Source organism: Silene latifolia, chromosome 5 (genome assembly GCF_048544455.1).
Source record: "Silene latifolia isolate original U9 population chromosome 5, ASM4854445v1, whole genome shotgun sequence".
Lineage (NCBI taxonomy): Eukaryota > Viridiplantae > Streptophyta > Magnoliopsida > Caryophyllales > Caryophyllaceae > Silene > Silene latifolia.
The window spans coordinates 51747047-51761512 of NC_133530.1; the positions used below are offsets into that span (position 1 = coordinate 51747047).

The 14466-nt window shown below is 37.9% G+C and overlaps 3 protein-coding genes across 3 annotated transcripts; 2 read left to right on the forward strand and 1 right to left on the reverse strand.

Moving 5' to 3' along the window:
- Positions 1 to 1459: 1459 nt before the first annotated feature.
- Positions 1460 to 8515, forward strand: LOC141657395 (leucine-rich repeat protein 1). Its single transcript, XM_074464622.1, has 6 exons — positions 1460 to 2048; positions 4686 to 4757; positions 4857 to 5000; positions 5641 to 5712; positions 5800 to 5871; positions 8196 to 8515. Exons 1-6 carry the CDS (start codon positions 1828 to 1830, stop codon positions 8263 to 8265), a joined length of 651 nt encoding a protein of 216 aa, XP_074320723.1. The 5' UTR covers positions 1460 to 1827; the 3' UTR covers positions 8266 to 8515.
- Positions 8516 to 9403: 888 nt separating this feature from the next.
- Positions 9404 to 12532, forward strand: LOC141655361 (metacaspase-9-like). The gene is made up of 3 exons (XM_074462446.1): positions 9404 to 9752; positions 9951 to 10065; positions 12457 to 12532. Exons 1-3 carry the CDS (start codon positions 9404 to 9406, stop codon positions 12530 to 12532), a joined length of 540 nt encoding a protein of 179 aa, XP_074318547.1.
- Positions 12533 to 12711: 179 nt separating this feature from the next.
- On the reverse strand, positions 12712 to 14332 carry LOC141656105 (metacaspase-9). The gene is made up of 2 exons (XM_074463022.1): positions 13826 to 14332; positions 12712 to 13410 (listed from the first exon to the last, which is right to left on the reverse strand). Exons 1-2 carry the CDS (start codon positions 14172 to 14174, stop codon positions 12806 to 12808), a joined length of 954 nt encoding a protein of 317 aa, XP_074319123.1. The 5' UTR covers positions 14175 to 14332; the 3' UTR covers positions 12712 to 12805.
- Positions 14333 to 14466: the final 134 nt, after the last annotated feature.

Consider the following 14466-nt stretch of genomic DNA (forward strand, 5'->3'; position numbering starts at 1 on the left):
GAAGGAAAGGGAATAGACAAAGATGATCTAAAAGGATTTCAAATTGCATGCAGCACAATAATTACACTAATAATTGTAGTAGGAAAATCTCGTTCTCTCTAGAAAAACTCTTAAAAACCCTAACCTCCATCAGTTATACGCGGGTCTTCCATTGATTATCAAACGATAGTAAGCCCCAAATTATTTCATATTTCAATCAATAATATGCAGATCTATCTTCTATTATTCAATAAAAGTCTCCCTTTTGGTGAGAATCGTTTTTCAGTCCCTTATTTCAGGGGTTTTCCATTTATTCGTGGTTTTAGTCTCATCAGTAATATAGTCAAGAGTAGTTCGTTGATGGTTCGTTACATGTTCTTTCAAAGGGTACAAGTGATTTGTCAACGATCTTTGGAACCAGTCAGAGGTAAATTTTATCTTATAAATCAAACGAAGGATCCCCTCAAAAGCTACATAAAGATAGCGATAATAAGACAAGCCGAATTGTCAGATGCTGTTTTGAGATCCCTAGTTTATAAGAAAATTATTTTTCTTTGGTTTCCATTAGATTTGTTTTCGATTATACCTATCTTTTGTAAGCGTCGTATGGCGTTCTATTAATGAATTGTTCTTCTTAAAAAAAAAGGATTTCAAATTTAGCATGCGGGAATCCGAATAGCGGTGACAATTGTAACTGAACTTAGAGAAGTAATAATGACAAGGAGGCAAAAGGGTTGGAAATACAGCTTCGTGGCCTTGTCTGATCTTTTATTAATGGCTTGTCTTAATGGCAAGCGTTTTTCAATTTATTCTCTATAAATGAAAGAAAGACAATAGACAATGATGATATAAAAGGGTTTCAAATTTAGCATACGGAAATCCGAATAGCGGTGACAATTGTAATTGAACTTGGAGAAGTAATAATGACAATGAGGCAAAAGGGTCGGAAATAGTGAAATACAGTTTCGTGGCCTTGTCTGATCTTTTATTAATGGCTTTTGTAGCATGCAATTTGGGATGTAATATGGCATAGACACGTGGCATACTACACTATTTTGTCTTGTCTTTTAATAGTATTTTATAGATTTTCTCCTCCAAACTAGTCTGGGCAAAGTTGATCTGACTCGAAAAGGCTGACCCGAGACCCGAAAGTTACCTGAAAAATGTGGCCTTATAGACTTGAACTGACTCGACTCTAAATAACCCAACTTGGAGTGACAAAAAACGACCAAATAGAGCCAAAATGACTTGTTTTAAACAAAATTCTTACCTGAAATGACCCAATCATCCCGACCCAAAATGACTCTAACGTGGAGTAATCCGCAAAAAATAACCTAACCTGATAAATAACTCGATAATTACCTAACCCGAAGTAACTAAACCCCGAATCCAATCCAAATAACTCATTTATCCAAACCATATTACTTTGGGAATGAAACTATTCCTTAGGTATGTAACCAATGTGTGGAATTGTGGAGTACTTGTGAAGTCTTGTTGACTACTAGTAGCATTCTAGGCTTGTAGCCATAATCTCATGTCATGTTGAAGACAAAGTCAAAAATAGGTGTCTAATTAGTCTTCACATTCCACCAATTCCAGTATTCCACCATTAATAATTTCAAAGTTCCAACCTTTCCACTTCCTCGAATTAATTACTCATTTCCAAGTCAATCAACTACTCCTCTCTTCTCTCTCTCATCATCTTCCCCACTTCACACGCACGCTTTTCTCCCTTTCCTTTCACTTGTTCTTCCTCCCCACATTCCCAAACTTTATTCCTTTACCCAATTATTCCCTCTAAATCAATAAAAAAACCCTAATTTGAACCTCAACTGAAACTGCGTGAAGATGATGAAAATGGCATCATCTTGGTGTATCCTGAAATGGGTTTGTGTAATTGGGGTTTTGCTGAAATGGGTATCTGCTAATTCTGAAGGAGATGCACTCTTTGCTCTTAAAAAGAGCTTGATTGATCCTGATCATGTGCTAGAAAGTTGGGATCCTAATCTTGTTAATCCTTGTACTTACTTCCATATCACCTGCAACTCTGATAATCATGTCACCAGAATGTATTTTCCTTCTCTCTAATTTACCTTTTTCTTATGTTTTTATCAATTGTTTATGTTTTTTATGATTTTTGTTTAATTAATTTGTGTGGGTTTAGAGTTACTCTACTTTTTAAACGTGAATTATAGACTGTTTGGTTGTTATATTGGATTTTAGTGTGATTTTGATTATTAATCATCTGAATTTGACCATCCAATTATGCCAATTTATTTACTTTTTCGTTATTTCAATGATTTTCTGGGTGGATGATCTTACTTTCTTTAGTTGTTTCGTTTTGAGTATATTGCATGAACTTGTATGATTATTGGAATGGTTGAGAGTGATTGTTGTCAGTTAGTATGATTTCATGGGTTTTAATTAAATTTGAAAGTGATAAGAGTAAGTCCAATGGTTTGGCTTAAGGACTTGCTTGTAATTTTAAGAAATTGCAAGCTAATGGCTAAATCATTGGACAACTACACGTAGGGTAGCTTAAACCAAGCAACTAGCTTCATTAAGCTAGTAGCTTAATTGACCCTACCACAAAAATACAACCAAAAGAAATTAGTTTAATTTATTAACATGGGATCAAGCTAGTTAGAATTTAAGCTAAACCATTAAAATGAAATTGGAAGCTCAAATGTAAACTAGCTTAAAATGGGATGTGGAAATGGTAAGCTAGTTGCAACTAGCTTACCATTGGACTTGTAAGCTGGTAATGATTAATGATCCGCCAACATTTTCTGTTTTATTTCTATTTGATTGGGCATGCTCATACTAACACTAATGCACCGGATCCCTTCAGAGTTCTGACCTCTGAATTTTTTTTAACATACACTGGCGAGGGTAGTGCAATGATGCGCGACCTTTTGGAAAGGCCTTGTCTTGTACCCCTTCAATTTTTTTTTGTTTTCAATGGAGTCAAAAATCACTATTCTTTGGCTTTGGATGATGATGATGAGTAAGACAAAAATATATCAACTAAACTATTTCCGTTTTTGAAGAAGCATGCTTGAGTTTACATGGTTTTGATTCGTCATGAATCTTGTTTAGATTTTTGTTCGACTTCTTAACTAGAAGTAACCTTCCTATGGTCTATTGTTCTATACTAGTATTATTCATTATTTCCATGTTCAGAGCATGATTTATTGCTATTTTGGATGACATGTGCGTGACTCTCGTGCTTCCATTGTCTCCTGCTTAAATTGGCAACTCTCAGTAAAATATGGGGTTCTTTAAATTTGGGGTTGGTGCTTGTGAATCATCTGGACACAACTCTTGGATTTTACCAGTTCACATGGACATATTCATAGTTATCTTCTCTATATTACTCGTATTATGATAGCTGTTGAGTGGTGACTTGGTGAGAGCTTCAGTGGACTAGTGGCAGTACATAGTCTTGTGTTTGTACTTAAAAAGTGTTTTTGCTCTATCAGATAATTTCTTGGATGATATGCCTATCTCTGTTCCGTCCCTGTATCATGTGTCCCAAGTGGGAGCAGCAGCAGCCTCTTTATTATCATTGATGGAGTATAAGAATATAAGAATACTCACATTTTATCCCTTTCCTTCTCATTTTCGCGTATATAGACAGCACTTTAGAAACCCTATGTTTGTTGTAGATATGAATGCGGGGAAAATTTGCGTGTTTAAAGTCTATATATAGCCTTTGCTAGCCTGACATGGAAACGGGAATGTGATTTTGCGTTCAGAAGTTCTCATTTCAACCAAGTGTTCCATATGCTATCTTTAAGACACTCTGAATTTGACATTTAGGCTTTAGTCCAGCTTGGCATAACTGGAAAGTGGAAACTATTAGAAAGTGAATCAGGTTAGGAAATTCTGTTTAGCTGTGGTGGATCAGTGTAGCACTGTGCTGAAGGTTTTTATCAATATTTTGTATGTGTGATCCGTTTTAAGGCATGATGTGAACATTTCAATAACTTTGGACATAGGTTTGGCTGTCTGATATCAACTTTGACCAACAGTTTAACACAATGTACACTATCTGCAACTTTTTCAAGATAATAAGATGAAATAGTTGTTTTGATAGATCAAAGGTGACAAATTTATTTCACTACATAGATATTGGGAATATAATGTTCAAAGTTGACATTGGTTGACTGCCAAGTCAAGTTAGTACGACAAAAAATAGATGAATGTATTAGCTTTTTGGGAAATTAATAGCAGATATTTGTACTTAATCTGGATCTTGTATTCTTGTGTTAATTCTGTAGTCTGTAGTCTCTGTACCCAGTGTGGATCTTGTGTCCTTGTGTTAACTATGTAATTTAGTGTGGATCTTCTCCCTCTCATTGTCTAGAAATCTCTCATTTGATTTCGGCACAAATATTTAGGAGAGCAACTACGGTGGGCAATTTTTCAAAATTGTTTAGGTGAGGGTATGGGACATGTCATAGGTAAGGGTATGCGACGTGAAAAAAAAAATCTGAAATCTTCAAATTTTAAATAATAGCAACAGAGATATTCAATATGACCCGCAAACATTTTTTTTTTGTGTTCACTACTGAATAGGAGGGAGTACAAAGTTTTCTATTATGATGTTGATACTGTTGTCTCCCCTTAGGTTTTCAAGCATTTTTGGAGAGCTCCATTACCATACTTTCTTATATTAATCACACTGTGATTCATTAATGCAGAGATCTGGGCAATACAAACCTGTCTGGACACCTAGTACCTGATCTTGGAAAGCTTGAACATCTACAATATCTGTTAGTCTTTTTCTCTTCCAATTTTCCTGGTTTGACCTATTAAGTGCATTGGAATACGAAAACCTCATGTGACTTAGGCTCCTCTAAACATTGATCCAGGGAGCTGTACAAGAACAATATTCAAGGGACCATTCCACGTGAGCTTGGGAAACTGAAGAACCTTATTAGCTTGGATTTATATAACAACAATATAACAGGATCCATTCCCGCGGAGCTGGGAAAGCTCAAGTCCCTCGTTTTTCTGTAAGTGTGAGATTAGCTTTTTAGTAGAACTTTGTTTAGTTAAGCCTGAAAATGTAACCTATATGGCTATATGTGCACAAACCGTTGTTTGACTGGTTATTATGCGGTTACACCCTCTATGTTGGTCAATAGGCCTCATTTGCCTTTTCGTAGGAAGATTTTGAATGGAGCTTATCGAAGAAATTAGAGGGAGTGATTATATTCCCAATCAATGACAGCAGAAACAATTTGAGGTGGGAGAAAATGGAGAATCACAAAAGTTGGGAGAGAAAGAAAAACAAGACAGTAAAAAAAAAGCAAAATATGCGAAAATATAAGTGTGGAGAAAAGAAAGGGAAGAAGCCTGGAAAATAAAAATGTGGGGAACTTTTTGAACCAATGTTAACAAGATTTTTTATTGGAAAGAAAAGATTCATTTTAAAATAAAATATTTGGAACATAAACAAGAATTGTAAACAGAATTTAATTTTTTTTAGAAAATGCAGTCAAATTTCATTATCCCCAACTCCTCATGAACTCTTCCCTTCAAAATTCTCATTGCCAACTGCCTTGGGTTTGTTGCCAACCATTCACATGATAGTTACTGATTCTTATTGCATAATTACCCTCAATTAATTCATCCCTTTAAATGTTTTTGCAGGCGGTTGAACAACAACCAATTAACTGGTCGAATCCCAAGGGAACTGTCTAAAGCTCCCAGCTTGAAAGTTGTGTAAGTTTCCAGAGGGGCCAATTTATGCCGATTATTGATTAAAACTTTTCACTTTGTCTTACCCTTTTATCTATGTTTTTCCTTCAGGGATGTTTCTAGCAACAATTTATGTGGAACAATTCCTACGTCGGGCCCTTTTGAGCACATCCCTTTGGAGAAGTAAGTTCTCCGCTATATCCTTAATATGTGATATTCTATGCCTTAATCAGGCATGATTTTTAAGTTCTATGTCTTTGGCATGATAGCGGTTGGTGTTTATCCTATATCATCCGTCACTATTGCATTACAACAAATTATCATTTGATAAAGAACGTGTTACCTCAACATGCACTATTCTTATGTATTCTTCATAAGCTGTTATTAGTGGGGCCATGTTTCAATACTGTGGTCTATGGTTATATAGTGACTGTTCCAGAGGTTTATTGCTGGTATTATGATAAACACATTGGCATTTTAGTACTTATGTTAAACGAGTCAAATGGATGGGTTACATGTCGGGTAATTTCTGGTTCAGGTAAAATACGGGTAAGTCTATAAGGGTTTTGGGTTGGGTTAGGGTCTAAAAATGGAATGATTAATGACTTTTTGTGGTTTTTAAGAACTTTTTATTACATACTTCTAATATAAACTCGTATTTCCAACCTGATATTTTATAATAAATTGAAGAAAGATATAAACTGATTGATCTACCGTCAAGTTAATGCAATTATAGACAAATTTTATCCAATGAGACTGAAACTTATGACATTTAGAAAAATAAGTTCTATGCAACATATTCTATATCTCGTCTATGTTCGAAGTTTTGATTAGTACTCCCTTCCATCCAGACCAAAGGTTACAGTTGCTTTTTGGCACTATTCATGGTCGTAGAGAATCTTTGATATTATTCTTAATCTATAAGACAAAATATAGTCATGTGAGATCTTGTTTGATTATCGTCATGAATGCTATAAGAATATCAAATTTTTATAATGCTATAAGAATATCAAATTTTTATAATTTTTAATAATGTGTAACTAAAGATATGTACGTTACAAAACGTGCCTCGACAAGTGTGATAAAGCAACTGTAACCTTTGGTCTGGATGGGAGGGAGTAGTAAGTTAGTAACACGTACATGACAGGTAGTGTCTAAATGTATTTAGTAACCATAAGTATTCATGTAGTAAAACTATGCTTTTCAACAAATATAAACATATTTTATCTAAAAATTTCAAAGTAACCAATTACATATTGTATACAGGGGCGTCTAAGGCCCTATTCAGCCATGGGTGTGAGAACCGGGCCTCCGATTTTAGTTATGAAATTTACAAGCTTTTTTGGGTTTTTTGTCAAAAACTACCTTATATTTAGGGGTATTTGTAAAAATACTACCTTATATTAATTTTTTTGTTTTCAACTACCTTTATTTTCTTTATTTTTGGTCAATAACTTTTGAAGTACCCCTAAATATAAGGTAGTTTTTTTACAAATACCCCTAAATATAAGGTAGTTTTTGACAAAAAACCCAGCTTTTTTTTATGGAATTGAATCCAAACTTTTGAAGTTTAGTATACTTGTGCATTCATATTTAGGGCCTCATTTTTTGGTGGAACACTGGGCCTCCATTTATTTTAAGACACCCCTGATTGTATCTTTTAAAGTAACATAGGTTGTTTTAACCTAACGGGTTGACCCGCAAACCCGCTATTTATGTGGTCATTTCGGGTTTGGGTTGGAAAAGGCGGTTTAATTCAGGTCGGGTTACGGCCGGTTTTTGGTCAGGTCAGTTTTTGACATTTCTACATAGGTGTATCCATCGTCCATGTATAGAGCCTATAGCTAAATGGCGTCTCCGGGTACCGTATAAACTATAAAGTATAAACAATATTTTTTGTATTTTGCCCAAATTTTAGTGTTAACAAATGTTTCAATCACCAAATTTTTTAGAATAATGACTTGGAAATTTTCTGCGGAACCCTTGAACAAATATTTTTCTGGATCTGCCACGGGTTTACTTCTATGGCTGTTATCGGGATTCGGGCTATAGTTGCACACTTGCACTCATGCCCTTAGTATGATGTATGACTTCTGATACTGGCCTTGGCTGTCACTGAGATTCTCTTGGAAACTGTTCTTCTAATGAATTCATTTTTCATGTACTTATAATTAGATCAACTTGTCTTGCTTAAGACCGTCTTAATTTCCGACTTCTCCCAACCCCCACTTTAATTCTACCTTTATTTTAATCGGGTGTGAGAGAAGTCTTAAGTTAAGATGGTCTTAAACAAGAATTGGTGTAATTAGATATCTCAAACATGTTGGGGTCAGGGTCGTGTTGGGTCAAAAGGATCCGATACTGATTTGGATTGTATGGGTCCGGTCATTTTAGTCACAGGTCAAGCATCTTGGGTATTGCCACTGGCCCTACAATGTGTGGGTTAAGTCTGGTTAGTTTTTGTAGTACACCTAGAATTGATCTGGTAAAATTCTTTCCCTGTGCAGCTTCGAGAACAATCCTCGGCTGGAAGGTCCAGAGTTGATCGGACTTGCAACATATGATACAAACTGCTAAATGGTGGTGTCAGTGTGTGGTTAGCAAGCTCGGTCTTAGTCATAATTACCTATCTTAATATATAGCCCAAGACGATCCATGTAGCAATGTAATGTAATGTTGTGGCATTTCAGACATCCAGTTCATCCTCCTCGGAGTACAAGTGACAAAACTAGTCGAAGTAATGTAATGCGAATGAAATTATCGTAGTAAACTAGTAACTACGTAATATTGCATAAATCTCAATCATGATTGTTATCGCTGAGCATAATCGCTACCTATCTAAATTGGCTTTTTCAAGGGTTTTTACAGCTTCGAGAATAAACACAATCATGGTCATGCACTTGCTTGAGGAACTGAGTTAGGGCTTTAGTTCTTAGATTTGTTTAGTGAAACTGGTAGATATTCATCACCGTCTCTTCTGGAGCGCATTGTCATACAAAGTATTATAGGATTAGAACTCAAGTAATGAGTACTACCAAGCTTATACAAATCATCACGCAAAAGTTAGTATTATAGCTAGAGAGTAGTACTTCCACTACTTCTGACATGTAACAAGACATGAAAAAACTTTGGTTGATGCGGAAGGTACTGCATTGTAGTAGGATGGCATTTTCAGTTACGTACAGATGTTTGGGAGTTTGACGTTTTGGGTAATACCAGAAGTCAGCGTGCGCATGAACTGAACTCGGGTTACACCATTTCACTATGCATGGCTTATGGTTTTCGGTTTTTAGAAAGTATCATGATCATTCAATAAGAAGACTAGTTTTTTCTCAAATGAACGATTTGAAGACTTAATTGATTCTAACAGCGGATTGTAGAGTTGATCATCCTATCTTTTAAAGAGTTTGGCGAAAATATCTGCTTTAAAACCCAATGGCGGCTCGTCTTCCTCCTCAAGCCTTATGAAGTTTAACCGGAAATGGGAAAATGCATGACAACTTCATATTTTTTTTTTGGGTTTAAAACTTTCAATGGGTGAGCCGTATATGGAAAGGGACATGTAAAGTCAAATGGTGTTATTATATTGTATAAAATGAAAGTCCAAACGTCCACAAACAATGTATCATTAGCATTGGCTTAGTCTTAAAACAAGTTGTATCTCACATGGTGTTTTATAAAGTCTTGAGAAATTACAGGCGCGAAGTCGTTGAAAATGGCCAAGGAAATCAAGAAGATGGCTGTCTTTGTTGGGTGTACCTATACAGGCACCGAGGTCCAGTTACAGGGACCCATCAACGATGTTAACCAAATGCGAGACTTGGTCGTTCAGCGATTTGGGTTTGAGCCTAGCAACATTGAGTTCCTGACAGATGCACCCGACTCTACTGTCATGCCTACCGGTGCCAACATTAGATCGGCTCTAAAAATGATGTTTAACAGGGCTGAAGCTGGGGATGTCCTGTTTTTCCACTTTAGTGGTCATGCAACTCGAGTTCCGAGGTCATCGGTTGGAGATGGTGAATATGAAGCTATTGTTCCTAGTGACTTCAACCTTATTCTAGGTATGTATGTATTTATGTATTTCACACATTTATATATCTTCTTTCTGCTGCTGAAAAATTGAAACGGTGAGGGATACTATCTTGTACAATTACTTTGACATTTGGCTATTATTATTATTATTATTATTATTATTATTATTATTATTATTATTATTATTATTATTATTGTGATGAATTCTGTTTATCACGATATGACAGATGAAGAGTTCAGGGAGTTAGTGAGCTGCCTACCAGAAGGAGCAAGCTTCACATTCCTCTCTGATTCATGTCTTGCTAACGGCTTTATTGACATTAAGAAGGATCACATTGGACCGTATTCAGTCTCGACTCCCTTTATCAATCGCATCTACGAAAGTAAGACTATGCCACATTATCCTCTTATTGCTTGTGGTGGGAAGAGGAGATACAATCTCCACAGTAATTGTTCCCTTCCGCCTGTTCTGCGTGGTTTCATTTATCACAAACATGTACAATGTAATGTCGTCACTACCTGTCTCTTTCCTTGTTCTAACTATGATGGTGTAAAAATAAGATTTGTTGTTCCCAATATCCCCCTCCCTCCTCCTCACCCTATCGGAGGTAATACTAGATATCTAGCCCCTCCACCTTCCCCACCTCCTCCTACCCTCCCTCGTTGGGGATACACCGAATATATTATCTTCCCCTTTACTCCCGCTCCCCCCCCCTCCCCTCCTCTTCCCACCCTTTGGGGTTTAAAAAGATATCTTGCTTCGACCAACTATGCCTCTCCTTCTCCAATTCCTTCTCTCAAAAAGACAAAATATATCGTCACACAGCCGCCTCCTCCTCATCCTCCTCCTCGCCCTATTGGTTGTAATACTCGATATATACCCCCTGCACCCTCTCCACGTCCTCCTCCTCGCCCTATTGATGGTAATACTCGATATATAACCCCTGCACCCTCTCCATCACCTCCTCCTCTTCCTCTTTATTGTGGAAAAACAAGATATGGCGTTCCAACTACCCTTCATTCTCCTCTTGTTCCTTATCCCGGAAAGACAAAATCTATCGTTCCTCCCCCTCTGCCTCCTCCTCGCCCTATTGGCGGTATTACTCGATATATAGCCCCTGCACCCTCTCCACCACCACCACCTCCTCCTCCTCTTTATTGGGGAAAAACAATATATGGCGTTCCAACTACCCTTCATTCTCCTCTTGTTCCTTATCGCCGAAAGACAAAATATATCATTCCTCCTCCTATGCCTCCTCCGCGCCCTATTGGTGGTAATACTCGATATATAGCCCCTGCACCCTCTCCACCACCACCACCACCACCACCACCACCTCCTCCTCCTCCTCCTCCTCCTCCTCCTCCTCTTTATTGTGGAAAAACAAGATATGGCGTTCCAACTACCCTTCATTCTCCTCTTGTTCCTTATCCCCGAAAGACAAAATATATCATTCCTCCTCCTATGCCTCCTCCGCGCCCTATTGGTGGTAATACTCGATATATAGCCCTTGCACCCTCTCCACCACCACCTCCTCCTCCTCCTCCTCCTCTTTATTGTGGAAAAACAAGATATGGCGTTCATTCTCCTCTTGTTCCTTATCCCGGAAAGACAAAATCTATCGTTCCTCCCCCTCTGCCTCCTCCTCGCCCTATTGGCGGTAAGCCCCCGCACCCTCTCCACCACCACCACTCTTTATTGGGGAAAAACAATATAGCCCTACCCACCCTCTCCACCACCACCACCACCACCACCACCACCTCCTCCTCCTCCTCTTTATTGTGGAAAAACAAGATATGGCGTTCCAACTACCCTTTATTCCCCTCTTGTTCCTTATCCCGGAAAGACAAAATATATCATTCCTCCCCCTATGCCTCCTCCTCCCCCTATTGGTGGTAATACTCGATATATAGCCCCTGCACCCTCTCCACCTCCACCACCTCCTCCTCCCACCCTTTGTCTTGGAAAATCAAGACAAGCCATTCAAACTACCGCTCAGCCTCCTCCTTGTTCTCATCCTGGAAAGACAAAATATATAGACACCCGCCCCCCTCCACCTCCTCCTCCTCGTCCTATTGGTGGTAATACTAAATATATAGCCCCTGCACCCTCTCCTCATCCTCCTCCGCTTCCTCGTTGGGGAAACACCAAATATATCATCCCGACCACACCTTCTCGTCCTCCACCTCTTCCGTGTGGTGGAAATACTCGATACACTGCTCCTCTTCCCGCCCCTTCTCAATCTTGTAAATTACTCAAATACTTACCTCATGAGCTCTTATTAAAATTGATGAAGTCTGTAACTAACCAAGATGCATCCGACATTGGAGAACTTATGAAGGCACACTTTGGAGAGGATGCAAGCCCCATTTTCTCCTTATCTCAGGGCACAACAGTTTGACAAAGACCAGAAACTAGACTCAAATATGGTCATTTTTTTCGAGTGAGCACAAAATCCACAAACTAACAGCAGATGTTACTGAAAACAACACATTTGGCGCTTTCAGCAACCCTATTCAGCTGGTTCTGAATGTGCGCCAGTTTGCGGCCTTTTAAAAAGTTTGAGTGCATGCATAGTTCTGTTACACTTACACAGTTTGTGAATTTGTTTCTCATTAGAGATATGTACTTTAATTTTTGTAAATACTTGGACATGTATAAATATTTGTACGTCGATGAATAGAATTATGGAATTCATATTCATATAACTGATCGCTGAATTGTGAATTATGTAGTCCCATGATATTGTTTGGTGGTCTCATGAATTTTTACCTTAGTGCCTACATATTGGCTTATGGAAAGAGCCGTTGATGCGACCCTGCAAGCATAGTTTCTTAACTCTTTAGGGGTGTATACGCAACATGTGGATGTCGAGGCTTCGCATATGGTACATATATTACACATGGCTCGATAGTATGGTGTATTGGTTAAGGGACTATATTGTTTAGCAACGAGATATCTGAGCCGAAATGATACTTGGTTGTCGTATGTATTGTTTGTCACAAACATATCCCCTTTTCATTTATTAATATGGTAATTTGATATTTACAAAGAACAAATAATAAGAGGATTAAGCTTGCATAATTAGTTGTTGCTTTCATGATCCCACAACAAGAAGGGTGCCTTAGCATTTTCATCACTACAATACAAGCAAGGATGTTGCCCTTCAACCCCTTCCTTTTCAAGCATCTCCCTAGCCAACATCACCACCTCCTTGTTGCTCATCGCGCCTTTATGGGCCTTCAACACGGATTGGATTGCGTAGCTAAAGGCACCATGGGCTTCTTTATTCGACCCATTTGCTGGCATATCAGCAGAGGTCTCATTGGACTGGCACCCGCTTAGCAAAATGCCTGAATCTGGGTGGGCAGGCCCAAATAACTTGTCTAGCTCCAGTTCAGGAAGGCGGAACTTAAGGCTCACGCCCTCACCAAATAGGGATCTTAAATGATCCCCTAATTCGGACTCAACCATGTTTGTGAGAGAGGTTAAGTGGCTTAAAATCGACTCGTGTTCGATGTGCTTTGGCTTTGGCTGTAATTTGTTGGTCCAGGCAGTAGGAGTTAAGGAGTTGGGCCCAATTTGCTCCTTCTCCTTGTCGATAAGCCCTCCGCTATGGCATGAATCAGAGATGATTGTGAAGCTTGCTCCCTTCGGTAGACGGTTCACTAGTTGCCTAAAGTCCACATCTTCATCAAAACATTAAATAAACATATTTGTTGATTAATCTAAGTACCATCATTCTTCATAACTATAAGACAATGAAACAGTCTAATTGATCTTGAAGCGTGTCAAACCCGGTTCATGAATACGACTCTTAACGACTTTACCAGCCAAAGTCATACATGAAATAGTCGTAAAGTTGCGATTAAACTTGTTACGGAGTATGTTTCAAGATAAAAGAGTGTAAAAAAACGAAAACATAGTAGGTTAATTAAAACCTCATGATTAGTTTGAGAGTTCATTTTCTATATAATTAAGTTCATTATTCATACTCGGCTTTCTTGCGCATAATATTGCCAAGAAGGCTAGACTCTTGTAGAGTTGTAGGTACGGTTAAATTATCTATTCGACTGTCAAAATAAAAGGTAATAGTTTACATACCGGTAATGAGATTAAAGTCAGTAGGAACAATGGCTTCAACTTGTTTCAAATGAAGCTTAGACGGGATTCTTGTACCATGGCCGCTATAGTGAAAAAACAGGACATCCCCTGCTTGAGCCTTATCGATCATATCACTAATCGCCTTCTTAATATTAACACCTGTAGGCAATACTCCTGACCCACGACCTTGATCCGTCAGAATTTGAATCAAGGCCGAGTCAAACCCAAAACGACCCACGAGCATCTCTCGCATTGCAACAACATCGTTTATGCACCCATGTAGCTCATACGCCGTGTTTGGGTAGTTGCATCCTACTAGTACTGCCATTCTCTTCTTTCCATCCTCCATTTTTTCTAAACGTCTAATAATGTGATTATGGTGCTTGATTATGTGAACTTATCTTTTATTATGGTTTATATATATAGATTATGAGAATTTGACGTGAAGATGAGGATAATCTGCTTATACAAGTTAAGTTATAGGATTATATATTTAAGGTTGTTCATATCATGTGACCAACTCTTATGGGTTCATATGATAAATATGTTAGTGTTGCTAAATTAATGTTGCTTCTAAGTTATAATTTTCAATATTAATGTACAAGGTCGGTTATGTATTGCTTTTCAGCAAATAGTTGCTT